The sequence below is a fragment of the Petromyzon marinus genome, chromosome 59 (genome assembly GCF_048934315.1).
Source record: "Petromyzon marinus isolate PM22_M1 ecotype Great Lakes invasive population chromosome 59, UKy_Petmar_22M1.pri1.0, whole genome shotgun sequence".
Lineage (NCBI taxonomy): Eukaryota > Metazoa > Chordata > Hyperoartia > Petromyzontiformes > Petromyzontidae > Petromyzon > Petromyzon marinus.
The window spans coordinates 6,095,106-6,123,049 of NC_133725.1; the positions used below are offsets into that span (position 1 = coordinate 6,095,106).

Sequence of the window (27,944 nt, forward strand, 5' to 3'; positions counted from 1 at the left end):
AAAATAACAAAAATATAAAACAATAAAATTCTCACGACGTTTCGACTGCAACACAAGCAATCATCATCAGGTGCGAAAACCACAGCAAGAAAATTTGAAAAAAAAGTGGCGTTTTTTTTCTCAACGCTGGCACCACGGCGGAGAGCGATTATTAATCGGGTATGCGGCCAGTTACCGTGCTCGGCGTCCGTCGGCGCACTTTGCGGGTCCCGAGCAGCGTCGCGAAGTTATCGGCGCCTCCGTCGAGAGGGATTCACTCCCGTCTCGTCACAGTGCTGCTGTCTCGTCTCCTACGACGTCTACCAGGGTCCTCCCCCCGCGTCCCGTCCCCCTGCGTCCACCCCCCCCCCCGTCCCCTCTCCCGAATCCCCTCCCCGCGTCCCCCCCGTGACTCGTGCGTGGGCTTGCGCGGCGTCCACCCCCCCCCCCCGCAGGCGTCCACGGCAACGTGATGGCGATCCTGGCGCGTTACATTTACCACCGCCACGACGCCGCCCTGCCCAGGCTCGCCGTACAGCTGCTCAAGCGCCTCGCCATGGTGAGCGTCAGCCGTGCCCCACCCACCCCCCCCCCCCCCCCCCCTTCAGGAAGAATCCGATGAGCTGTAAAGCTCTTGATCAAAGATTTCCAATAGGGGCATGGGGGTCAGAGAGTTGCAACGACAAACAGTTCAACAAACACGATGGGAGTGCAAAGTATCGGGGAGGTAAACAAATTGGTAAGAAAAAGTGGATAAGGTGAACTTATTAATTATTAAGTTCATTGTGCCCCGCATCTGAACGGAGATGACACAATCCAAACTTTCAAAAGTTGACTGTTGAAGTATTCCGATGAAGCTGGCATGGTTATCACACTTTATTTACACTTTCCCGGACACCTTACCGCTATAGTAACGTCCTCTTTTCAAGTGATGGATGCGTTGAATTTTTAAAATTGTTTTAAAAATGTATTTTATAGTTAAACTTGCGTTTTATTACGTGCCCGGGCACAGCTAGAGGTCAAAGGAATCGTAAGCACACGTGAAACAGGAATGTGTCCATCAGCTACCGGCTGCCCGCATCATTATTCCCTAGCAGCATTTGTTTACGTTTGCGAACTCCGGATCGGCCACTGGACTACCGGATTTTATTGGCAAGTGCATTTCCAGAATCTAAATAAAGTAGTTAAGAGATTGTAAGAAAAATTTATCAGGTTAAGAGCGTGTTTTTTTTTATGATGTGTGAATTTAAATCATTAGACTGATGTGTGAAATGAAATAATTAAACTGTTGTCTTAACATAGGAATAGGCTTTACCCTTTTAACTGGCACAAAAACTGACACCTTTATTCAAGGCATCATGTTTGCAATAACCACAACACAAGCAGTCAAAATGCAAACAAAAAAGACAACTCTGATAATAATACGCACTGTCCTTGAATTTGATTGGTCCACACCCGAGACAGCTTTTCTTAGAGCCTAGTCAGTTAAAAGGGTAAAGCCTATTCCTATATCTTGTTTCTGGCAAAGGAGGTCTCATAATGTTGTCTTAACAATCGATGACGGTGCTGGCTCATTGGCACACGTTTGTGTGGCACGTGCTGGCGCTGCGGGGAGCGGTGCCGCAGCGGTTAGCCCGCGGCGCTACGAACCTGGCGAATCGAGTTCCATTCCCGCTCATGGCCAACACCGGTGACATTTATCTGAACCGATCCTGGGCCTCCGCTAGGTCGACTCGGCCTCAAACGAGAATCTGTTGCGGTGCGTTAACGTCACCATCGGGGAGACAAAGGTGACGGGGGCGCGGTGCTGGCCCCACATACCCTCTCGTGCGCCGTGCCGGCCTTCGTAATTGCTGCTCGCTAACAGCACTTGCCCCAACAGTCTTCTCGAGGCCGTATGGGGGATCTTTGTCGTTGTGGCGCGTGCCGTGTGAGTGACGGGCAGCGTGTGCCGGCAGGTGGCGCCCATGTCGGTGTACGGCTGTCTCGGCGGAGATGCGCCGGCCATACGGGACGCCTTTATCGGCCGCCTGCGATCACCCACCGAGGTGCAGACTCCTCACAAACAGCCCTCACAGTCCCCGTGTGCCCACTCGCCACGCGTCACACTGCGTGCCCACTCACCACACGTTGCTCTGTGTGCCCACTCACCACACGTTGCTCCGTGTGCCCACTCACCACACGTTGCTCCGTGTGCCCACTCACCACACGTCACACTGCGTGCCCACTCACCACACGTTGCTCCGTGTGCCCACTCACCACACGTCACACTGCGTGCCCACTCACCACACGTCACACTGCGTGCCCACTCACCACACGTTGCTCCGTGTGCCCTCTCACCACACGTCACACTGCGTGCCCACTCACCACACGTTGCTCGTGTGCCCACTCACCACGCATTGCTCCGTGTGCCCACTCACCACGCATTGCTCCGTGTGCCAACTCACCACGCATTGCCTGCCCCCGTGTGCCCAGGACATGAGAATCAAGGTGATGATCCTGGAGTTCCTGACGGTTGCCGTGGAGACCCAGCCCGGCCTCATCGAGCTCTTTCTGGACCTGCAGCCGGAGAGCGGCGCGGATAGCGGCTCCAAGGTGAGAAACGAACAAACGCACGCACGCACACACGCACACATACATAAATACATACACGCACACATGCGCGTGTCTCATATGTGTGTGTGTGTGTATATATAATGGGGAGCAGTTAGCGCGCTGCGCGACGAACCCAGCGACCCAAGTTTGGTTTCCCGCTCACGGTCCTGGGCCTCGCCTAGGTCGACTCAGTCTGAAATGAGTACCTGGCGCGGTGTGTAAACATCGCCGCGAGGGAGACTAAGCCGGCCGGGCGTGGTGCTGGCCACCCACCACCTAGTGTGCCGTTTCAGCTTTCGAAGGTGCTCACTAACAGCACTTGCCCCAACAGTCTGTTTAAGGATTTACAGGGGATCTTTGTTTTTGTGTGTACGCGTGCATGTATGTGCGCGTGTGTGCGTGTGTGCGTGCGTGCGTGCGTGCGTGCGCGCGCCGGCTACCCAGCAGGAGCTGGCGCTGGGCAGTGGCAGCTGCCTGCCCGTGGTGCTGGAGTTGGTGTGCGTTGAGGGCCCAGGGGCGCCGTCCTGTCCCCCTCTGCTGCACCGCACCGCCGTGGCCTTCGTGTACGCGCTGTGGCAGGACCGTCGGCAGAGTGCCATGACCATCCTGAGAAGCAGGTGGGGGGCCACCCACCCATTTACTCGACAACCACAAACCTGTCAACCCCTTCCCAGTGCCTACCTTATCACAGACAAATTCAGTGATTATTGGTCACCCCGTGCCCCTTATAAATCTCAGCGTTCATCCTACTAAGTCTCATCGCAAGGGAGAAACGCAAACAAATAGACAAAAAAAACATATTTTTGTTCGTATTGAAACGGCTGTACGGCCGTATGGACCTGATGAAAACTCGATTTCCCTGTACAAGAATACGGGGTAAACCGTATGGGTTGACACGGTATGCAACCACCCGCTCGCCCGTCGCACATACACACCCGTCCGTCACGCTTGCCGACCCAATAGCACTGGCACCGCATTTTCACGTGTCATAGCGTTGTGCGCTGGTTTTTATTTCTTTCAGGAAGGACTTTTGGGAGAACCTCACCTATCCCCTGTTCAGCGACTTCCTGCCAATATCCACCGACATCGAGGTACACGTTCACCGCATCGCGCGGCACTTTCAGATGCGCTTCTGCAGCCGTCTGGAACGCGCTCTTCCGTCCGATATTAGGAAGCCGCTGAAATTGTGCACTTTTAAATCATCATCATCTAGATTGACAAACTAATTTCTTTAGAACTGCTTTCTGTGTTTGGTTTGTTGGCTTTCTCCTGCACCTCTGATTAGCGCGGTTGGCTACGCGCGGGGCAAAAGAAGAACATACAAGCACACGTAGATACACACACATACACACATAGATACATACATACACACATAGATACACACGTAGATACACACATAGATACACACATACGTACATACACACACACACACATACACACATACACACATACATACACACAACAAAGATCCCCCGTATAGCCTTAACAGACTGTAGGGGCAAGTGCTGTTAGCGAGCACCTATGAAGGCCAGAACGGTACACGAGGGGGTGGGTGGCCAGCACCACGCCCGACCGCCTTAGTCTCCCCAGTGGCAATGTTTTTATCCACCACACAAGGTACTCATTTGAGGCTGAGTCGACCTAGGGGAGGCCCAGGACCGGTTCAGGTAATCGTCACTGGTGTTGGCCGTGAGCGGGAATCGAACCCAGGTCGCCAGGTTCATAGCGCAGCGCGCTAACCGCTACACTACCGCTCCCCACACATACATACACACATACATACACACATACATACACATATAGATACACACATACATACATACACATACATACACAACAACAACCGCCATTCGCCACTAAGTGGCGGTGACGTCACCACGACACTTGTGCCAGGCCATGTACACCTTGAGACCACGTGAAGTGTCGAACGCCCGCTGGCAGGAGGTCACTGGGCAGACCCAGGTGCCACGGGTCGACTGACTGAGATGACTGGCTGATGCACCACCTGTGTCCCCTACTGTGCCAACCTGCTGTGCTTTAGCCACCCGGCGCTCCGCTCATTGTTGTGAGCGTCGTTCCTCCGCCCTCCGTTATTGTTGGAGGGCAACTGCCTCTAACTGCCCAGTAGCGTCCTTCACGAGCCTCCTCCACAGAGGCAAGCGTAGAGAAGGGAGGGAATGACCGTGGCCGAGAAGACCTGAAGCTTAGTGCGGAGCGACAGACCAGGTAGCTTCCACACAGCGTTACGCAACCGATGAAAAGATATTGCCGCTCGACTGATTCGGAGTGAGACCTCTGCTGTTAAACTGGAGCCGGTCATAAGTACACTGCCCAGGTATGGGAAACTCTCCACTCTCTCCACAACTGCCCCATCACTGATTGGGAGATGTGGGGGTGGAGTGTCCGATGGAACAAAATACCCAGGCAGGTGCTTAGTTTTGGTGGGGCTGATGGTAAGGCCCCACCTCTTAGTGGCACGCTCCAGTCTCAGCAGCAGCATCTCCAACTCCTCCTCTGACTGAGCAGCTATTACCAAATCATCAGCATACATAACGTGGTTGACCAATAGGGAGCCATCCCTTGACTGCACCCGGGCATCGATCATACATACACACATATATACACACATACACACACATACATACACAACAACAACCGCCATTCGCCACTAAGTGGCGGTGACGTCACCACGACGCTTGTGCCAGGCACACATACATACACACATACAGACACACGTACAAACACACATAGATACACACATACATACACACATAGATACACACACTCATACATACACACATAAATACACACATACACTCATACATGCACACATACATACACACACTGAAAAGGAACTATGCAACAGCTCAGTGGGAGCCTTACCTGGTAGAATAAAAAGTTTAGTTTTGAAAGTTGAGCTTCCGTTAAGCAAAATACACTTGGAACGATATCAACAGCATCATCACAACCATCATCGTCATCAGTAATAGCGGGACTCACCTGGTAAAATATTAAGGTTAAGTTTAGTTGAAGATTCTTTGCCTTGCCTTGCTGTGAACCGCGAGTGACGTCCGGCGGTGGCGCCCCTCTCCTCGTCAGGTCAGCACGCTCGAAGCGTGCGCCTTCATCCTCAAGATCATCTCCCTGGAGGTGTTCTACGTCGTCAGGTGAGAGTCCCGTGCTGCGCCCGCTCCGCGTCCCCCACGCAAACTTCACCAACGGCTGCCCGGGGGCCTCTTCTGTCGCGCGCCTCCAGACGAGAGTACTCGAAAAAAGAAGGTTTTACCCTTGGCAATAAAACAAGAGGTTCTCGATTTGAAGTTTTCGCGACTGCAAGTATCCGTACGCTCTGGTTCTTTCGGTAAAGTCACGTAGGTGAACAAAATAAATCAAATACAAATGAGAATAAAAAATAATTTATTTCTATTTTTTTTATTTTTTCACCTACGTGACTTTACCGAAAGAACCAGAGAGTATAAAACAAGAGGTGTTTAGATGTTCAAACACCAAATAAGATACCTTTAGCAAGGAAATTAAGTCTGCATTAACCACACACAGCACTTGTGGTGATATCGCTGCTCACCCTGAGCTCTGAATTCAATTTGGTTCCGCACTTCATTTGGCCAAATTCCAGCTGTGAGAATTTCCATATTTGGTTTGGTGTGTCATGGGCCCAAGGTTACTCTCACCAGCTGCCCCCTGTGTGTGGACCAGAAGGCACCTGAAGACATTAGGGAGGTAGCTCTACATTATCCGCTTACGTGGGCCGTTCTTCTGCCACAAAGAGGGTCGCACTGCTGCACGAGACATGGGAATTGATTCATCGTTTCGCGGCACGACGCCGGTCGCATCGTCCGGATTTAAATCGGGGAGAAGAAGCGTTTCAAAATATTCCACGGTTACACATTTTGGCAGAGATTCGAGCGCAGCGACGTTTTGGCTGCATGCGGCCACGCTGATGCCCCTGCCGCTACTGCCGCCACCCTCCCTCCCCCCCCCCCCCCCCGTTCCAGTGGCTCTCTGGACCCGTCGCTGGTGCTGGTGCTGCGGAGGCTGAACGAGGGCGGCCGTTACCGCTACTGGTCGGGCTACGTGCGCGGGCTGGCGTGCCGCCTGGCGTCGCGCGCGCAGCTCGGCGACGGGGACCAGGACGTTGGCGGCGGCGGCGGCGCCGGCTACGCGGCGGCGCCGGAGGCCGCGGAAGACGGAACCAACCTGGTGGAGGCGTGGAGGACCCTGCTCATCCTCGCCACCAATCACGTACGTCCGTGCCAGCTGGTCACGTAGGGACGCTGCAATCACGTACAGCGAGGGGAAAAAAGTATTTGATCCCCTGCTGATTTTGTACGTTTTGCCCACTGACAAAAGAAATGATCAGTCTATCATTTTAATGGTAGGTTTATTTGAACAGTGAGAGACAGAATAACAACAACAAAATCCAGAAAAACGCATGTCAAAAATGTTATAAATTGATTTGCATTTTAATGAGGGAAATAAGTATTTGACCCCTCTGCAAAACATGACTTAGTACTTGGTGAGATTAGGGGCACTCCCTTTAAGAGTGTGCTCCTAATCTCAGCTCGTTACCTGTATAAAAGACACCTGGGAGCCAGAAATCTTTCTGATTGAGAGGGGGTCAAATACTTATTTCCCTCATTAAAATGTAAATCAATTTATAACATTTTTGACATGCCTTTTTCTGGATTTTGTTGTTATTCTCTCACTGTTCAAATAAACCTACCATTAAAATGATAGACTGATCATTTCTTTATCAGTGGGCGAACGTACAAAATCAACAGGGGATCAAATACTTTTTTCCATCACTGTAGGCCGTCGCCCCCCTAGTGCTGGTCCTATGTTGCGCGCGAGTGGTATTTTTAGGATTATTATTTTGCAGTTGAGTAGTATCTTGGTGAGCAATTATAATGGGGTAAGTGGGGCAGTGAGTGAGTGAGTGAGTGGTTATCTGGGCTGGTGGGAAAGTGACAGGGTGGGTGAGTATGGGTGAGTAAGTTAATGAGTGGGTGGGCGGGCAAGTTAGTAAATAGGCGGGTGGGTGAATCAGTGGATGGGTAGATGGGTGAGTGCGTGGGCCGATTGATGGGTGAGTTAGCCAGTGAATGTATGGGCAGATAATGAGCGAGAGGGCGAGTGCAGGTATCGAGTGATCCAGTGAACACGCGAGTGAGCGGTCGACTGAAGCGAGTGAATGAGCCAATGAGTCGCCGAGTAAGTGTGCGAGCGAGCAGGGCGAGCGAGTCTGTGAGTGACTGAGCGAGCGTGTGAGCGAGCCCGAGCCGTGCCGCGCTCACGCGCCGTGCGTGTCGCTGCAGGGGAACATTCTCTTCCTGGACGACGACGAGACCAGGGCCACCGTCATGCAGGACGTCCTGGCGGGGCTCAGCGTCCTGGTGAGAGTAGTCCCCCCCCCACCCCACCCCCTCTGCCCCCCGCACCCCCCATCCCCTCGGCCGTGGCCCCAAGATGTTAACTACCCCACCTGGTTTACGGGAGGTCGTGGGTTCGATCCAGACCCTGACGCCTGTTGTTTATTTGGAGGTTTGCGTGTGTCTCTCTCTGTCTCTCCGTGGCCGCGTGGATTTTTCTCCGGGTGCTTCGGTTTTCCCCTCCACGGTTAGAATCGTGCGTTTAGAAAATTTGGTTGCTGAAAATGTCCACGTGATAGGCCACTTCATTGAGCTGTCATTTCTTGTGGCCAGGTCGCTTCTGAGAAAGAGCCACACAGCTCATTGGATCTTACCTGGTAAAATAAAAAAAATAGTTTTATTATTTTTCTTCATGTCCTGCCTGGGTGGGGGTCCCTCTGTGTGCGTGTGTGTCCTGTAGCGGTAGTGCGGCGGTTAGCACCGCTGTGCTACGAACCCAGCGACCTGAGTTCGATTCCCGCCCACAGTCAACGCCGGTGACGGTTCTCTGAACCGGTCCTGGGCCTCCCCTAGCTGGACCCAGCCTCAAATAAGTACCTGGCGCGGTGTGTGGTAAACATCACCACTAGGGAGGCAAAGGCGGTCAGGCGTGGTGTTGGCCATCCACCCCCCTCGTGTGCCATGCCAGCCTTCATAGGTCTATTCCTACAAGTCGCTGTATAGCTCCGTGGGTCTGTATGCGTTTCCATGCTTCTTCATATATTCCCATGGCCCCTATGTGTCCCCATGTATCCTCGTGTGTGTCAGTGGGTCCTTGTGTGTACTCGTGGGTCCATGTGTGTGCCCGTGTGGCACCACGTGCCTGCCATGCTTATCCCCCGCGTGCCCCGATGTATTCTAACGTCTCCTCGTCTGTCCTCGTCTGTCCTCGTGTGTCCCCACCTGTGCCCCGGTGCGTCCCCCTGCGTGTGCTGTCCCCCACAGGTGAAGGTGGAATGCAGTCGGCTGTGCGTGCACCTCATGGCCATGCTGTCTACCACTCTGTGTGTTCTGCTGCGGCACTGGGGCAGGTACGCACGCGCACGCACGGACATGCACAGCTGCAACACTTTCAAATCGTCCCACAATGATGCCGCTACACTAGTTTTCAACCCCCCAGAAATCGTCCCACAATCAGAAATCATCATACACCGATTACCAATCAAGCACAGAATACACTTCCAAGTCGTCATCCTATGAGCGCACAAAGCGCGATGCGCAACCAAGCTCCACCTTACATCGGTCACCTCGTGCAGGTCAAGCAAGGCAACAGCATTACTTTGCTGCACACCCCAAATGCTCCTCCAGCGACCAACAAGCGAACACCCAAACCTTGTTGCTGGACTGATCTCTCTCTCTCACTCGCAGCACCGTCACACCGCCAGCAACCGCAGTGTCCCCCCAAAGCAATTCGCACACTCACCTTTCGCAGTAGCAGCTCAACAACAACAACAACAGCAACCACACATCGTGTAATAATAGGGGGTTTTTCCCCTTTTTTTCTGGCAACAAAATTGAAACCTTTTTTTGCGAGGAATCACGTGTGCATTAACCACAATGCTTGTGGTCAAAATGCAAGCAAACAACACACTCTGATAATATATGATGGCATTGTCCCTGAAACTGATTGGTCCACACCAGAGACGGCTTTCTTTTGAGCCTCGTCTCGATTGGTGCTCGACCAGAGACACACGCAACAACTAGCTCACAACTACAACTTGCATTTTTAAACAATTGTAGATAGTTATGTAAGTATATTTACTTATTTCTCATTGTTTAGAATCTTTCAAGTGTAATGTTGAGTATTAACGCGATGATGGCAAGGTGCCACCACGTTACGTCAACAAAAATGAACTTGGCTTTGCCCTCCCATCCACTGCCTGTCTCTATGCGAGCCCATGGGCCTCTTTGTTCGTCATTGGTGACCGCCCTGAGACCATACGCACTCATTGCACAGAAAGCGTTTGCCACAAATGAACCACAAGACCTCGCTGATCTCGTCAGGCGACATAAACCAGCATCACGCGACACTCCGCTCATCCTCGTAGCAGCGGCTATGTTGGCCGAGCCGTCGAGCAAAGATGGCGGTCACCGCTTCGAGCGCCTTCAGACGCGCTCCCGCGGGCCGTCTGGAACGCTCTTCTTTCCGATATTAGGAAGCCACTGGAGCTGTGCACTTTCACGTCATCATCTAGATTTGACGAACCGATTTCTTTAGAACTGCTTGTAGTGTTCAGTTTGTTGTCCTTCCCCCCGCACCTCCATTTAGCACGGTTGGCTACGCACGGTGGTGCGAAAGAAGTTCGGCATACATACACATGTACATCAACTCACTGGTCACGGGCGGCTGCCGAGATGGGAGACCCAGGATGCGAGCGGTGCCGACTCGGCGTCTGTGATTTTGTGAGCCACCCCCGTCGACCTCGCAGCAAATTTGCGTGCGCGGGGTGAGACGGAACTGGCCGGGGTGACACGGAACCAGCCCTGTGTCCCGCCGGCGGGTTTTTTTATCTCCGCCCTCTGTTCTCACGCCCCTCCCCCCCCCCCCTCCCGCTTGCACCGTTGCGTGTTCCCCCGCGGCGCCAGTGCCCTGCCGGGCGGCCAGGACGTGCTGGCGGAGCTGCTGGACGTGCTGCGACAGCTGCAGCAGGCGACGGAGCGGCGCCTCGCCGAGAAGATCAGAGCGCGGCTCCTCGCGGCCGTGATGCTCGTTCTGCAGCAGAGGCGCCTCCGGGGTTCGAAGCCGCCGTGCCGTTGTTTTTTTCCCACGCACGCGTTTTTATGATCGTGGTGACAGTAATGTTCCAGACGGCCGCAGAAGCGACGATGGTGTAACGGTGCTGGTGGCGGTAATGGTGACGGTGGTGACTGTGTCGCCTATCCACGTTCCCCCCCTCTGAAGCCGGCCCCCTGCCCGGACACAAGCAGCTGGTGCAGCTGGTGTGCGAGACGCTGCGGCAGGAGGTAACGGCGCTCATGGAGCAGAGCCACAGCTCGTGGCGGGCGGCGGCGGCAGCGGCTCCACAAGCCAGCGCCCTGGGAGTCGACAGCATGGACACGGATTCAGCTCCAGCCCCTGCCAGGGATGACAGGGACGGGGTGAGGACAACACGGCAGTCATTCCACACTCACCGCTCCACGCAGCGAGTGATACAGGCTCAGGTCTGTCTGGCGATAGGCACAGGCCCAGGTCCGTCTGGTGAGAGACACAGGCCCAGGTCTGTCTGGTGAGAGACACAGGCCCAAGTCCGTCTGGTGAAAGACACAGGCCCAAATCTGTCTGGTGAGAGACACAGGCTCAGGTCTATCTGGTAAGAGACACAGACCCAGATCTGTCTGGTGAGAGACACAGGCTCAGGTCTGTCTGGTGAGAGACACAGGCCCAGATCTGTCTGGTGAGAGACACAGGCCCAGGTCTGTCTGGTGAGAGACACAGGCTCAGATCTGTCTGGTGAGAGACACAGGCTCAGGTCTGTCTGGTGAGAGACACAGGCCCAGATCTGTCTGGTGAGAGACACAGGCTCAGATCTGTCTGGTGAGAGACACAGGCCCAGATCTGTCTGGTGAGAGACACAGGCCCAGGTCTGTCTGGTGAGAGACACAGGCTCAGATCTGTCTGGTGAGAGACACAGGCTCAGGTCTGTCTGGTGAGAGACACAGGCCCAGATCTGTCTGGTGAGAGACACAGGCTCAGATCTGTCTGGTGAGAGACACAGGCCCAGATCTGTCTGGTGAGAGACACAGGCTCAGGTCTGTCTGGTGAGAGACACAGGCTCAGGTCTGTCTGGTGAGAGACACACGCCCAGGTCCGTCTGGTGAGAGACACAGGCCCAGATCTGTCTGGTGAGAGGCATCAATGCTGGACAACCCGGATTAATCACAGGCAGTGGCTGAGAGCCAGATTGTATGTATGTTGAACTTCTTTCGTACCGTAAGTAGCCAACCGTGCTAATGGAGGTGCGTGGGAAGGACAACAAACTAAACACAAAAAACTATTCTAAAGAAATTAGTTTTCAATATTATTTAAAAGTGCAATGCTCCAGTGGCGTCCTAATATCGGAAGGATTGGAACCCCCAAGATCTCAGCGGTGCCGCCTCTGTGCCCTGACTTTCTGAGCCACCGGGTGACGTCAAGACAGGCGATGGATGCACGCCCATCATCTGCCACTGCTGCTGCTGCTGCTGCTGCGACCGCTCGCTCTGCTCGGGTCTCGGCGGTGTTGAAACTCTGAGCGTGCGTGCCGGGCCCCGTGCCGCGTCCTGCCCCAGGTGTGCGTGGTGGCGCTGCACTTGGCCAAGGAGCTCTACCTGCTGGAGGAGGGCACGGGCGGTGGCGGCGGCGGCGGCGGCGGCAGCGGGTACCTGAGCTGCGTGCGCGAGGGCGCGCTGCTGCCCGCCGTGGGCGCTGCCCTCGAGTGGAGCCTGCAGCGGCGGTGCCAGCTCCACTTCACAGAGGCGGCGCTGCACTGGCTGCTGGCGCTCTCCACCACCGTGGAGGTGTGACAGGGAGGCAAAGGCGGCCGGCCGTGGTGTTTTGTCTCCCACCCGCATCGCGTGCCGTGCCGGCCTTCGTAAGCGCTACCCGCTGCTGACAGCACCCGTCCCCATCAGATGGACTCACTTTACCCTCGGTATATCCGGTAAAGACGGCTGATTTGAGAAGGAGGGCGCGCGGATGTGGGTCCCACGTTCCTTTCTCCGTTTATTTTGTTCGTTATCGTTGTCAGGCCGCCCCCGTCGCCTTGTCCCCACTCCCCCCGCCTCGGTTACTAAAATAACCCTGTACACATGAACAAGCTCCTCTGTTTAGGGAAGAGAAGCCGACCCAGGGGACGCGACAGTCCACACGTGTTGTGACCCTACTTGCGCGTCCGCGTGTCCTCTCTTACGACCGTCAAAATGGGTCGAATGAACAAAAAGAAACCACGAGTCCCGCTACGGCAACACGGTGCAGCTTTGTCTTTGTCCTGGTCGAACCGGTGCCGAGCGGTCACGTGTGTGTCGCGGTGTGCAGGGCGCCCAGGCGCTGGCCGCGGTCGGGGTGCTGCAGTGCCTCTGCCTGCCCCTGCTGAGCACCTACCAGGTGGACGCCAATGGCCTCGCCGCACTCGAGGTGGGCACCGTCCTGACGCGTGCTCGCCCACGCCCGCCGAGTGTCGCCCGTCCACCCGCCGCACAACTAGCCCACCCGTTCTGGCCCGGCTGTAGCCACGCACTCGCCCTACGCACTCACTCGGCCACCCGCCTACCTGCTTAGCCACCAATCCGGCCCACCTTCACGCCTTCCACCCCCTACTGTTGTTGAGCGGTTACTGATCCTACATGGGTCATGAGCTGACGGTAGAGCCGGATTGTCCCACGTGCTTCATGTGCCTGCGCGTGCCCGTGTGACTGTCCCGTGTGTGTCCCGTGTGTGTCCCGTGTGTGCATCCCTTGTATGTCCCGCTTGTATCCCCCCGTGTGCGTCTCCCGTGTGTGTCCCATGTGTGACCCCTGTGTGTGTCCCACGCACGGTGTGCAGAAGGCTGGAGGACCTCCGCGGAGGAGCCACGAGGCGCCCAGCTGGCAGGGCGCCTACTGCCTGTGCCTGGCCGTCCTGCAGGCCGTCCTGAGGCAGCTGCGTCACAGCGCCCTGCCTCAGGCCCTCGACTTCCTGGGCGTCCACCAGGAGCGCATCCTGCAGGTCGCGACCCCCGCCGGCTGACCGGCCCTCCCCTCGCTACGCATGCGGGCGCTCGTCGGCGGCGTGCCGGTGCCTTGCGTAGCCACGTTCGTTACACCAGTAGGGTGTTACCTGGACGTTCAGGTTCGGGGTGCCCCCTAATTCATGGGTAGGATGCCCCCCCCCCCCCCCAAGCTTTGTTCTCTCCAATAGCCAACAATGAAATACATTGATGTCATTAGCGCCTGGCTTAGCACTTAAATGTGGCCCACATTTTTTATCGGTGTGTCGACGACGCCTGTACGTACATGTGTTGAACGCCTTTCGCACCACCGTACGTAGCCAACCGTGCTAATCGGACGTGCGGGGGGGAAAGACAACAAACCGAACATAAAAAGGCAGTTCTCGATCCGTATGATTTGAAAGTGCGTAGCTCCCAGTGGCTTCCTAACGTCGGCAGGAAGAGCGTTCCAGACGGCCGCGGATTCTCGTCCGCAAGCGCCGTGCGATGCGGTGACAATCTTCGCCCGACGGCTGGCTGGCGGCGCGGAGGGCGCAACGGAAGCGGCGCCGCGTCGGGCCGCTCGCTTGCGATAACGGCGCTCGTGCTGGGTGGCAGCGTCTCACTCGGCAGAGGGCAGGGGAGGGCAAGGAAGAAAAGGGGAGGACAGGGGAGGGCAGGGAAGAGAAGGGGAGGGCAAGGGAGGGCATGGAAGAGAAGGGGAGGGCAGGGGAGAGAAGGGGAGGGCAGGGGAGAGAAGGGGAGGGCAGGGGAGAGAAGGGGAGGGCAGGGGAGGGCAGGGAAGAGAAGGGGAGGGCAGGGGAGGGCAGGGGAGAGAAGGGGAGGGCAGGGGAGAGAAGGGGAGGGCAGGGGAGGGCATGGAAGAGAAGGGGAGGGCAGGGGAGGGGAGGGCAGGGAAGAGAAGGGGAGGGCAGGGAAGAGAAGGGGAGGGCAGGGGAGGGGAGGGGGCGGAGTTTGTGACGTGGGCTGCGTGTCGCACCGCTGCGCGTTTCCCCAGAGCCTGCAGGCGGTGCGGGGGGTGCAGGGCCAGGCCAGCCTGGAGGAGGCGGAGAAGACGGTCGCCTTCCTCCTGCACTTGGCCTACTTCACCAGGGAGTGGCACTTCCACCTGCCGCTGTTGCTGAACTCCGTGCAGGTGAGCTCTGTTCAGGTGACCTCCGTGCAGGCGAGCTCCGCCGTCAAGGTCGAGTGGCTCGGACATCAAAGAGCTGGCGCCGCTGAAAAAGTGCCTTAGTTCAGATCCAGGCTTCAGCCGCTGCCTGTGGCTTAAACCGGGTTTTCAAGCGTAGTGATGCTCTCAAACTGCTCACCCAGTGACTTACACAGAGACCCGTAGACTCGCATAGAGACCCATGGACAGAGTGGGTGGGAGGTTGGGGGGGGGGAGCGGTAGCGTAGTGGTTAGCGCGCGCCGCGCTTCCAACCCGGCGACCCGAGTTCAATTACCCGCTCACGGCCACCGCTACGGAGACAAATGCGGCCCGGCGTGTTGCTGGCCACCCACCGCCGCGTGCTGTGTGGCCGGCCTTCGTAGGCGCTGCCACTCTCCGCCAGCGTCATCGGCCGGGCGGGAGAGAATGTCCCAAAGCCGGCGCTTTGATTGTTGACGCCGGCGTCCGCGTTGTTCCGTCTTGCCGCAGGCGGCGCTCTGCTCGCTGTGCCAGACGTGCACCGCGTTGCTGCACAGCCAGAAGCTCCTGCAGCAGTACCTCGCGGTGAGCGGTGCCGCACTACCCCCCCCCCCCCCCCAGCACAGCCTGTCACGGTGAGCGCTGCCTCGTCACATCTCGGCGGATCTTGGGAAGCTAAGGCAGGGTTCGCTGTCGCCGTTGCGTCTGCGACTGGTCTCCGAGCGATTGAGAGAGAGAAAGAGAGAGAGAGCTCGGTTGTCGAGGGAGACGGCTGTCGCCCTGCGGGGACACGTCGCTCCCTCTTGATGCGCAAGCCCCAGCAGCAAATTGCGCAACTTTGGTTGGCGGTCAACGTTCTGAGTGAGAACCGCAACCCTCAGAGGAATGTCGCCGCCAGCCGTGATTGTTAAAAGTGTCGGTGTCGTCATGGTGACAGGAGAACAGGTGGAAGTGGTTAAGGAGGAGTTGGGGTAGTGATAGGGGTTGGGGTAGTGATAGGGGTTGGGGTAGTGATAGGGGTTGCGGTAGTGATGGGGGTTGGGGTAGTGGTTGGGGTAGTGATAGGGGTTGGGGTAGTGATGGGGGTTGGGGTAGTGATAGGGGTTGGGGTAGTGATAGGGGTTGGGGTAGTGATGGGGGTTGCGGTAGTGATGGGGGTTGGGGTAGTAGTAGGGGTTGGGGTAGTGATAGGGGTTGGGGTAGTGATGGGGGTTGCGGTAGTGATGGCGGTTGGGGTAGTAGTAGGGGTTGGGGTAGTGATAGGGGTTGGGGTAGTGATGGGGGTTGGGGTAGTGATAGGGGTTGGGGTAGTAATAGGGGTTGGGGTAGTGATAGGGGTTGGGGTAGTGATGGGGGTTGGGGTAGTGATGGGGGTTGGGGTAGTGATGGGGGTTGCGGTAGTGATGGGGGTTGGAGTAGTGATGGGGGTTGGGGTAGTGATGGGGGTTGCGGTAGTGATAGGGGTTGGGGTAGTAGTAGGGGTTGGGGTAGTGGTAGGGGTTGCGGTAGGGGTTGCGGTAGTGGTAGGGGTTGGGGTAGTGATGGGGGTTGGGGTAGTGATGGGGGTTGCGGTAGTGATGGGGGTTGGGGTAGTGATGGGGGTTGCGGTAGTGATAGGGGTTGGGGTAGTGATGGGGGTTGCGGTAGTGATAGGGGTTGGGGTAGTAGTAGGTGTTGGGGTAGTGGTAGGGGTTGCGGTAGTGGTAGGGGTTGCGGTAGTGGTAGGGGTTGGGGTAGTGATGGGGGTTGGGGTAGTGATAGGGGTTGGGGTAGTAATAGGGGTTGGGGTAGTGATAGGGGTTGGGGTAGTGATGGGGGTTGCGGTAGTGATGGGGGTTGGGGTAGTGATGGGGGTTGCGGTAGTGATGGGGGTTGCGGTAGTGATGGGGGTTGCGGTAGTAGTAGGGGTTGGTGTAGTGGTAGGGGTTGCGGTAGTGGTAGGGGTTGCGGTAGTGGTAGGGGTTGGGGTGGTGATAGGGGTTGGGGTAGTGATAGGGGCTGGGGTAGTGGTAGGGGCTGGGGTAGTGGTAGGGATTGGGGTAGTGGTAGAGGTTGGGGTAGTGATAGGGGTTGGGGTAGTGATAGGGGTTGGGGTAGTGATAGGGGTTGGGGTAGTGATAGGGGTTGCGGTAGTGGTAGGGGTTGCGGTAGGGGTTGCGGTAGTGGTAGGGGTTGGGGTAGTGATAGGGGTTGGGGTAGTGATAGGGGTTGGGGTAGTGATAGGGGCTGGGGTAGTGGTAGGGGTTGGGGTAGTGGTAGGGGTTGGGGTAGTGGTAGGGGTTGGTTCGAGAGTAGCGTCAGTAGCAGGATGACGCTGGGCTAGGGAAGAAGAGGGGGTTGTTGTAAGGGAGGAATGGAGGCTGCCGGTTCGAGTGAAGGTGATTGCTCTGTGTGCTGCAACTGGAGTTTGTATCCAGCGAAGGGGGGGGGGGGGGGTGAATGAATGAATGATCGTTGCGCGTGACCGCGACCGATATTGTCGGCGCTGACGCGACGGTGCCTCGTGCGCTGCAGTCGAGAAGCGCGGGGCTGGCGGCGGCGCCCGGCCGGGACGGGGGCGGGCGCGGCGGCCGCGGCGCGGGCGCCGGCGACGGCGCCGGCGCTGCCGGCGGCGGCACCGGCGAAGTCGGCCAAGAGGCAGAGCGAGGCCCCGGCGGCGTGGCCCTGGCCCGGGCGAGCCTGCTGCGCATCCTGGGCATCACGCTGGCGGCGCTGCGTCGATTCAGCCCCGACGTCTGCCAGATCCTGCTGGACCAGGTCACGACCCTGCACCATCCCGCACCTCTTGACAGGACGCGACCGCTGTGATCAGCGACTTGTAGCGTCTCGCCGATTGCGGCCCCTCGTGCCGGCGGTTTGTCGCCGTCGCGACCGGCGTCGCCCGCGCGGTTTGTTGTCGTCTGCGCTGTTGTGCCCCCCCCCCCTTACCCTGGCCGACGCGGCCCGTGCGTGTGGCGCAGACGATGGACCTGTCGGAGTACGAGCCGCTCTTCTCGCTGAGCCTGGTGGCCCCGTCGTGCGACGCCGACGCCAGACCCTCGCTCGGCTCGCTCCTCTCCGCGATCAGCGTCGCTCAGGGCCTCGCCGCGCAGGTCGGCGAGCACCAACACCACCACCACCACCGTCACTTCTTGCTCCCACACGTTTGCGCTGTCCTGGGCCTTTTACTTACTCGTGCGTGTGTGTGTGTGTTTATGTCGCTGTTCGACGCAAATGTATAGCGCTTACTTGCACCTGTACTTTGTATCCATGTGTTTGTTCATGTCGACGTTAGACTAAAGTGTAGAGCTTTTCGATTTAAAGCTTTCGTGACTGCAGGGATTCATCTTCTTGGTTCTTTCGGTAAAGTCACGTAGAATGGAAATAAAATAATAAAAATAAAACGTAATAAAATTCTCACGACGTTTCGGCCACAGCACAAGTAGCCTTCCTCAGGTGAAGAAGCAGAACTGTCGGGAAGACAGCGCTTCAGTGAACACTGCCAAGCTTGGCAGCGTCTTTTAAGCTGGGTGGGAGGAGCAGAGCGTCTTGACGAAGGAGTTTACATATCAACGGAAGAATGTAGCATTGAAGTAGCTGTGTTAATGTGTTGGATTAGCAGGATGTTAAAGTCAGAAATTAGCATGTAACTGGGAGATTAGCATAATGTTAGTGTGAGGGATTAGCATGTGACTACGTCAGAAAAAGTGGCGGTTTATTTTTTCTTTTCAACGTTAGCACCACGGAAAGCGACGAGCTTTGTTCAGACGGACGAGTCCATCTGTGCTCGGAACGGAGGAGGGGGGAGAGAGAGAAACAGCCACGATGCGCTGCTGTGTCCTGTGTTGCGTTACAACTATGCTATAAACTAGACTACTATACATTACAATAATATACCTTCCAATCTAAACTACATTGTATAATATCGTATACACAGCCCAATGTAAGCTCTAACATTATGCATTATATTGATATGCCTCCAACTAAACTTTTTTCTACATTACACGACTATACACCGTAATATACACTGCCATAGACAAACCCCACCATTGAATTATACAATGTGTTACTATACACTACCCTATACTTTAGAGTATAAAATATTGTAATATTACACTATATTATTCTACCAACCCTACTGTATACCACACTGCTGTATATTCACTATACAATTACGATACTATATATTGCCTTATGAATTATGTTAAACATTACACTGTTATACTATTTTATTATTATACAACATGCTATAAACCATACCATTGACCGTCGTGTGAAAGGTGCTAAGAGGCAGTGCCAGCGAATGGACTGCGGTCTGAAAGTCACCGTAAAATACAATCGATCAAGAACCAAAATGGTTTATAACGTCTTTCCAATGGTTACTAAGCCAGAATCCATCTTCTTGGTTGAAATTGTCTCTGTGTTTGTATATGTGGATGGCCTCATGAACGAATCTCTCATGGTATCTGGATGGCTTGCAGAGAACCTCCGTCTTGGAGAAGTCAATGTCATGTGAGCCCACTGAATTATAACAGTGATCTGCCACGGCTGAGGTGTTCGTCCTACCGTGTTTCAAGTCTGCTTTATGTTCACGGATGCGGTCCGAGATATGTCGTTTGGTTTCTCCAATGTAGCTGCTACCACAGAGGCAACTTAGTTTGTAGAAGCCCGGGTACTGTATGTCTGGAACCACATATTTTACCGACGGAACTAGATCACGGATTTTATGTACTGTGTTGAATCGGACCTGGATCTTGTGTTTATTCAGGATTTTGGAGATCTTTTTTTGTGACCCCCCACAATGTAGGGTAAGGTGATGGTTTTGAATGACTCCTCAAGAGGATCCTTCTTCATGGTTGGAGTGATAGCTTTGCGGATTGTGTAGTCGGAGTAACCATTAGCCTTGAGAGCTTGGTGTACGTGCTTGAGTTCATTTCTGATTCAACAGCATTAACTGATCAAACCAAACAGTTCTCGTTGAAACCTTCTGCGGCCAGGCCACCAAGATTATATGGCCTTCCAAAGATACATAAAGAAGATACACCCCTTCGTCCCATCGTCTCGACTATCAACTCCCCCACCTACAAACTGGCTCGTTTTCTGTCTGAAATCCTGCGGCCTTTTACTAGAAAAACCACCTCTGCAGTACTAAACTCTACTCACCTGGTATCGACAATCAAGGCTAATTCCCTGTCTGTCATTTTTGATGTGGTTTCCTTATTCACCAAAGTTCCTGTACCTGACACCATCGCAATCATTGAAGACTTGGTTCATCAAAGACTGCATACAAGCTTGGCAGTGCTCACTGAAGCGCTGTCTTCCCGACAGTTCTGTTTCTTCACCTGAGGAGGGCTACTTGTGTTGTGGCCGAAACGTCGTGAGAATTTTATTTTATTACGTTTTATTTGTATTATTTTATTTCCATTCTACGTGACTTTACCTTTTGCTGTCACGTATATATTTTTTTTTATCGCCGTGCGTTTCGCTTACGAGGGTCAAACACCTCGTTTGTCAGTTGTGCAATATTTTTCTGAAGCGCACCCCCCCCTGCACTCGCTTTCTGTTCACGCAGCACCAGGGACCTCCGGTGTAAAATAAGCGGAACCACCATCATAATGCGCGTAACAAGTCGAGCAATCTCGGCACTAAAACCATCACGCCCAACGTCTCGTCCTCTCACCCTTGACCCCCTATCCCATTAAATCCAGCGGTGGCCAGTCCACCAAGCACCGCGGCGATCCATCGTGGTGAATCTCAGCGCGGCTCGGCGATGATCCACCAGAAAGCCGAACGAATACCGCATGAGATGGCTCCCGTTGGCACACAAACTGTCCGCCGCAATTGAACCGCAGTAACTCGCCGATCTTGTCGGGGAGCATGACCCATCACGCCAATTGCGGTCATCCTCGCAGCAGCGGCTTTTGGCTAACCATCGAACAAAGGCGGTCACCGCATCGCACAGCGCTTTCAGATGCACTTCTGCGGCCGTCTGGAACGCTCTTCCTTCCAACAGGAAATCACTTTCCCCCGCACCTCCGATGAGCACGGTTTGCTACATACGGTGGTGTGAAAGAAGTTCAACACATATTACATACATAGCTGTGACAAACAATTATCCGGATTTGACCCTACAATGCCAAAGATATAAAATTACTATCGCGATCTGTCTTTAAAATTGATCATGTTTTTAAATGCATGAACTCTCCCTAGTCGGGGATGTTTATATTGCCATCAGCCGAAACTAGGATCGCAGTCGGCTTATGTTATGTTGGATGATGTCCACTCACACGTAACATCGGCATACTACATGCGTTCTTACTTAATTTATTGATTTTTCACGTGTATCCGGTGCTCTTTGTAAAAGCGTTCGCTTAATAAAACCAGCATTGGTTCTGCTTCGTTCTGAGATCCACAAGAATATCTCTTGCGATCATCCACCCGTGGATCGCCATCCAAGTATCAACACCACCGCTGCCGTAACCATGCACACTTAAGCCTTTTGCCCATTCCGAAGTATCTGCAAGTTGCAGGGCGGGGTCCCGTTCACCGCTAAATCTCGGAACACGGCAAGCGGCTCTGCGTTAATTTTATTTTAGAGAGGCGTAGTGGTTAGCGCCGTTGCTTTTAAAGACGTCGTTACTCGCCACGGGGAACCTTAGCGGCCCGACCGCCGGACTCTACGATAGCCGGTGGCAAACTCTCACATGGCCTTGTGGGAGCCTCGGTGCCATAAAGTTATTTTATTTTACCTTTTATTTTCCACCTTCTCCCCTTTAAACGATAAACCCGCTGCGGTGACCTGTAACCCCTTGACCTCTGCCGCCCGTGGCACTGCGACTAACCAGCGATGTTGGATCTGCAGGCCGACGGGAAAAGGGAGCTCGCAAAGCACACGAGCGCCGGTGACTTGAAGGCTCTGAAGTGAGTATCGCTGGACGCCACGGTGGCTAGGAGATGTTAACTACCTCGCCTGGTACACAGGAGGTCATAGCTTCTATCCCGACCCGGACGCCTTCTGTCTATTTGGAGTTTGCATCTCTCTCTCTCTCTCTTCGTGGTCACGTGGTATTTTTGTTCCTCCGTGTTCTCTGTTTTTACCTTCAACATTTAGAATCAACATCACGCATTTGAGAGTATTTGGGTGCAATACATTTCCACGTGATGATTAAGCCACTTCGTTGAGGTTTCATTTGTGATCATCAGGTTGCTTCTGAAAGAGAGCTGTTATAGCTCATTGGGCGTTTCCTGGCAAAATAATGGTTTTCGCATATATTTTCTTATTGTTTGCAGTAGATTTACAATATTACAGCTTAACATGCCATTACCCCGTTTTCATTGGCGAGACAAAACCCCCATGGCTCTTTGCTGTTATCATAATCGTATGTAAGTGGCCATAATTGCTTGTGTTTAATTGCATTGCTAGTGTCACACGGCTGGTGACTATAGCTCTAACAGGGGGTGGGGGGTGCGGTGTGCGTCGGTAGTTCTGGCCACACTTCCCACCGTGCCGGCCTAAAATAGGTGCTCGCCAACGTATGTATGCACGTTTAACTTATTTTGCACAGGGGGGGGAAGGATAACAAACTAAAATACAAAAATAATTTCCAAAGAAATGTCTTTTCAATGTGGGTTTAACAGCACTTGCGCCGACAGTCGGGTAAGGCCATGGCGCAAATAACAAAAAAAACTCAACACATTCATCAATAGCACTGTGGCCTTGAAAGAAAAAAAAAATATGTAATCGACGACGTTTCGAGCGACGGCCCTTCTTCAGAGCGCATAAGGCCAAAGGGGTGCCTGTGTTTGCATCCGTGGGGAGCGGTGGCGGAGTGGTTAGCTCATTGTGCCGCCAATCTGTTGACGCGAGTTTGATTCCCAGCCACTGCCATCACCAGCGGCGTATATATGTATCAGAACCAGTCCTGCGCCTCGATTGGGTCGATGCAGCCTCAAATGTGTACCTGGTGCTGGCCACCAACCCTCTTGTGCAGCCGTGCCGGCCTTCGCCGCCGCCGCTGCTACTCGCTGACAGCACTTGCCCCAAAAAAGTCTGTTGCAGGCTACATTGGGGGATCTTTATGTCGTGTGCGTCTCACACGGGTGCCTAGTGCGGTGCGCAAACATCGCCACTTGGGAGACAAAAGCAGTCGGGCGCGTGGTTGTTGGCCGCCCGCCGATTCCCGTACACGGCCAACGCCGGTGACGATTATCTGAACTGGCCCTGGGACTCCGCTAATTCGACTCGGCCTCAAACGAGTGCCGAGTGTTGTGGGCGAACATCGCTACTGGGGGGGGGGGGGGGGGGGGGGGGGAGAGACGAAGGCGGCCAGGCGTGGCGCTGGCCACCCACCCCCACGTGTAGCCGTGCCAGCGTTCGCAGGCCCCGCTGCTATTCGCCAACAAGCGCTTGGCCCCCAACAGTCTTGTTTAGAGGGCTACACGTTGTGGGACGTTTTGTCTCTGCGTTGCCCCCAGGCCCACGCTGGTGTTCGTGATGGAGAATGCGCTGGCGCTGCTCATGTCGCAGGCCATGCTCTACCTCAAGCACTGCACCGTCTCCTGCCGGGACAAGCAGCGCATCAAGCGCGAGCTCAGCTCCGAGCTGGTGAAGAGGGAATTTGTTTTTGTTTTTGGCGGTTTGTTTGTATGTGCGTGTGTGCATGGGGGGGGTGTGTATTATGCGCGTGCCTGTGTATGCATGTGCGTGCGTGCGTGTGTATGTATGTGCATACATACATACACACGCATAGTGTAGCGGTTAGCGCTACGCTGCGCTATGAACCTGGCTACCCGGGTTCGATTCCCGCTCACGGCCAACACCAGTGACGATTATCTGAACCGGTCCCGGGCCTCCCCTAGGTCGACTCAGCCTCAAATGAGTACCTGGTGCGGTGTGTAAACATTGCCACTGGGGAGACAAAGGCGGTCGGGCGTGGTGCTGGCCACCCACCCCCTTGTGTACCGTTCCGGCCTTCATAGGTGCTCGCTAACAGCACTTGCCCCTACAGTCTGTTAAGGCTATATGGGGGATCTTTATCTTTTATGTGCGTGCATATGTATACATGTGCGTAGTGTGGGGTAGTGTTGCGGTTAGCGCTACGCTGCGCTACGAACCCGGCGACCTGAGTTTGATCGCCACTCAACGGCCGCCAACACCGGTGACGGTTAATCTGAACCGGTCCTGGGCCTCCCCACCCTTAGGTCGACTCAGCCTCAAATGAGTACCTGGTGCGGTGTGTAAACATCGCCACTGGGGAGACAAAGGCGGCCGGGCGTGGTGCTGGCCACCCACCTCCCTCGTTTGCCACGCCGGCCTTCATAGGTGCTCGCTAACAGCACTTGCCCCTACAGTCTTAAGGCTATATGGGTGGGGGGTCTTTGTCTTTGTTGACGTTATTTCTCACCTAATGTAGCGAACCGTGCTAAGTGGAGACACGGGGGGAAGGATGACGTCCATGGCTCGCTGAGCTGCATTGACCTCCGGTTGCCAGACAAATGTATTACAAGGTCGCGCTCATTAACCGTCAAGTGAGTGCCACCTCGCTGAGCATAAACCATCGTCACGCGGCACTCCGCTTATCGCAGCAGCGGCGGCAGCAGCAGCGGCTTTTGGCTCCATGCTCTTTGGTTCTATTGGGTAAAGTCACGTAGGTAAAAAATAAAATAACAAAAATCACGACGTTTCGGCCACAACACAAGCGGCCTTCATCAGGTGAAGGGACGAGACTGTTGTCTGGAGGAGGACAGCGCGGGAGTGAAAAAAGCAGCGGCTTTTGGCCGCTGCATCGCGCGGCGCTTTCAGATGCGCCGTCTGGAACGCTCTTCCCTTCCGACGTTGGGAAGCCACTGGGCCCTGTGCACTTTGCAGTCGGCCAGATTGAAAACGACTTTCTTTGGAACTACTTTGTGTGTTTGGTTTGTTGTCCTTCCCTCGTCGCACCGCCCGATTAGCGCGGTTGGCTACGCACGGTGCGAAAGAAGTTCAACGTGCGCACGAATGCGAACTCAACACAAAAAGCAGTTCTAAAGAAATTCGTTTTCAATTTGGTTCACAGCCCATCGGATTCCTCCAGGATAAATCAAGATTCTGGTCGATTCTGACCTGCGTTGACCCCCCCCCCCCCTCCCCTCCCCATAATCTTGACCTCCCGCATCGATCCCGCGCGGTGGCGTGCCAGGAGGCGCTGCAGAACGGCATGCTGCGCTGGGTGCGCAGAGGCAGCCCCGTGTCGCCGGGCGGCGGCGGCGGCGGTGGTGGAAGCGGCGGAGGAGGAGGAGGAGGAGCGGCGGCGACGGGCGTTGCAAGCGGCACCTCGGCGGGGGTCTCCCTCCAGGCCAAGGGCGGCGGCGGCGGCGGGGTCGGGCGAGCGACGGCACGCTCCGCCGGCGCGGCGGGCGGAGTGGCGGACGCATGGGAGCACGCCTTCCACGACCTCGTCGACCTCTTCCTCAAGAGGGTGCTGCGGTGAAGAGGGAGCTGTCGAGCGCGCGTGGGCGGCGCCACGGGGGCGGGGAGGGGAGGGGGGCGTCAGGCGCCGGGTTACACGGGGAGAGGAAGATGTTTGAGCGTTGGGCTGGTGGGGGGGCGTGGGGAAAGCCCTTTTAATTCCTGGCACCAGGACCCATGTCATCCATGCCCGCGCCGCTGCCATAGACACGCAGGAATCCGTACGCTCGCGTAGGGACCCAGAGGAGGCTTCTTACGTGGACTGAGTTATATTTCGTTCTTTAGGAGTTCCAGCGGTTGGATGGGCCCAGGCAAGGCACCGATGGCTCGCATAGAGACCCCAGAGACTTGCAGAGAGACCCACAGATTCGCAAATGAGACCTATAGTACTGAACGAAACCATTATTTTACCAGGCAAGGCCCACCGAGCTGTATAGCTCTTTTTCAGAAGCGACCTGGCCACACAAATGATAGCTCAACGAAGTGGCTTATTACGTGGGAATTTATAGCAGGCAATTACTTTTAAATGTACGTTGATTCTAAATGCGAAGGGAGAAAAAAAACGGAGAACCCGGAGGAACGAAAATCCACGCGACCACGGGGAGAGACAAAGAGAGACACGCAAACTCCAAATGCACGTCAGGGTCGGGATCGAGCCCACGACCTCCTGTACACCAGGCGAAGTAGTTAACATCTCGCCATAGAGCAGCTGCCGAGTGTGAACGCGATGGAACTGCAACTGGGTCCCCACTGGCTGAAGGTGTCCAAGCGCGCCGGGCTGGGGGGGGGGAGCCTGGAGGGGGCCTGGGGGGAGGGGGGGGGCGGGAGGGTTAATTAGACAGCCCCCCCCCCTCGCTGTCTCCCGCGACCTTCGTGCAAACAAGGGGCATTGTGTCGGTGGATGTTCCCCGTTCCTCGGCAGTACAATGTCGACGTGGATTTACGCGTGGCGTCTAAATGCGACCGCGTCGACGAGGTGCCGTGCAGAAACGCTGGGCCTTGCGAGGTTCCCCCCCCCGCTCTACACGGTGGTGGTAAGTCGTCGTCGTCGTCGCAGTAGTAGCAGTAGTAGATGCATTCCAAAGAAACGTCAGCACAAAGCGAAACCGCGAAGAGTGGGGCGCAGTCACCCAGCCCACAATGCACCGCACGAGGAGACAGCTGCCTGCCGAAGAGCACACACGGTACACACACGGTACACACGCAGTACACACACGGTACACACACAGTACACGCAGTACACACATTACTTACACACAGTACACACACACGGTACACGCATACAGCGCACAGTACACATGCACTTTACATGCACAGTACATGCATGGTACACACGCACCGTACACACACACACACGATACACAGTATACAAACAGTACATACAGGACACCACGGTACACACACAGTACATAAACAGTACATACAGCACACACCCGACACACAGTGCACACACAGTAAACGAACAGTACACACACAATGTTGTCCCACATCCGACCGCATCGCCGCGTGTAGAGTGAATTCAGTCCCCGTAGAGCAAAATTTTGGTGTAGAAATCGGTTAAGCCGCATATACAGCGCGCAGTAGCACAAAGCGAACCCGCATGGAGCGTGGAGACCCTGCATCTTGGTGGTTAGAGGCAGTCTGGTGGAGGCATTAAATAAAGCAAGGCCTTGACCTGGACTTGAACTGGGTTGGGAGGAAGGGAGAGGGGAAGGGAGTTTGAGACTGGGAGGCAGTGTGTTGTTGACCCTCGTAGCCTACGCCGTGAGGGTTTGTACGAGTTGAGTTGAGTGCGTGTGTGTGTGTCTGGCGGAATGAGTTGGCGATACCCATGGATACCCACATGAAGTGCTCGTGTTGTGTTTTTGTTCGAGTCCTGTCCCGTGTACAGAGATTTTGTTTTGTCAATAAAACGGTAAACTTTTTAGAGCGGGTCATTCCTTTTACAAACATTTCTGGTAAGGGGGGAGTGGGTCTTGCGTTGCTACACTGCTCTGCTGCCACTAACCTACTACTAAACGATGTGGGGTTTTTTTATTTTACCAGGTAAGCCCCACCGAGCTTGTACAGCTCTTTTTTTGTTCAGATGCGACCACCTGGCTATCACGAATAGCGTGACGGAAGTGGCTTATGGTCATCGTGAAAATGTACAGCAGTAGCCAACTACGGTAAACCCTTGGATTGCGAGCATAATTCGTTCCGGAAACGTGCTCGTAATCCAAAGCACTCGCATATCAGTTGTGATCACGTGACGCTCGGCAGTACGAAGCGTCTATACGTACTACTACTCGTATTGCAAGACCCTCGCTCGTTTATCAAATTAATATTTTAAATTTTTGACTCTTCTTGCAAAACACTCGCAGACCAAGTTACTCGCAATCCAAGGTTTTACTGTACGCTGAACTGCGCAATGATTCTCAATGTGGAGGGGAAAACCCAGAGGCACCGGGTGGAAAAATCCACGTGACCACGGGGGAGAGAGAGAGAGAGAGACACGCAAAGTCCAGAACGAAGCAGTGATCTATGGGCAGTGGTCGCTGGGTCCCTTTGCTTCTGTGTCACCTGGACTGTGGAACTCTCTGGGCCTTCACTTACACTGCACCTGGACTGTGGAACTCTCTGGGCCTTCACTTACACAGCACCTGGACTGTGGAACTCTCTGGGCCTTCACTTACACAGCACCTGGACTGTGGAACTCTCTGGG

At 54.9% G+C, this 27,944-nt stretch overlaps 1 protein-coding gene across 3 annotated transcripts in view; it reads left to right on the top strand.

Annotated features, from left to right (window-relative positions):
- Positions 1 to 27,165, top strand: part of NUP188 (nucleoporin 188) — a 57,485-nt gene extending 30,320 nt beyond the window's left edge. The window contains exons 25-45 of one of the 3 annotated variants that reach the window (XM_076053187.1): positions 435 to 538; positions 1,938 to 2,027; positions 2,455 to 2,574; positions 3,022 to 3,191; positions 3,596 to 3,665; positions 5,674 to 5,741; positions 6,588 to 6,834; positions 7,908 to 7,985; positions 8,946 to 9,031; positions 10,587 to 10,735; positions 10,903 to 11,099; positions 12,270 to 12,497; positions 13,015 to 13,113; positions 13,522 to 13,683; positions 14,682 to 14,819; positions 15,325 to 15,399; positions 17,329 to 17,571; positions 17,775 to 17,906; positions 21,656 to 21,714; positions 23,269 to 23,398; positions 24,972 to 27,165. In XM_076053187.1, coding sequence (XP_075909302.1) covers positions 435 to 538; positions 1,938 to 2,027; positions 2,455 to 2,574; positions 3,022 to 3,191; positions 3,596 to 3,665; positions 5,674 to 5,741; positions 6,588 to 6,834; positions 7,908 to 7,985; positions 8,946 to 9,031; positions 10,587 to 10,735; positions 10,903 to 11,099; positions 12,270 to 12,497; positions 13,015 to 13,113; positions 13,522 to 13,683; positions 14,682 to 14,819; positions 15,325 to 15,399; positions 17,329 to 17,571; positions 17,775 to 17,906; positions 21,656 to 21,714; positions 23,269 to 23,398; positions 24,972 to 25,262 — 2,936 coding nt within the window. In that variant the 3' untranslated portion in view covers positions 25,263 to 27,165. Of the gene's footprint in view, positions 1 to 434; positions 539 to 1,937; positions 2,028 to 2,454; positions 2,575 to 3,018; positions 3,192 to 3,595; positions 3,666 to 5,673; positions 5,742 to 6,587; positions 6,835 to 7,907; positions 7,986 to 8,945; positions 9,032 to 10,586; positions 10,736 to 10,902; positions 11,100 to 12,269; positions 12,498 to 13,014; positions 13,114 to 13,521; positions 13,684 to 14,681; positions 14,820 to 15,324; positions 15,400 to 17,328; positions 17,572 to 17,774; positions 17,907 to 21,655; positions 21,715 to 23,268; positions 23,399 to 24,971 lie in introns of all 3 variants that reach the window. The other 2 variants (XM_076053185.1, XM_076053186.1) reach the window with 2 other exon arrangements.
- The last annotated feature ends 779 nt before the right edge of the window (positions 27,166 to 27,944 follow it).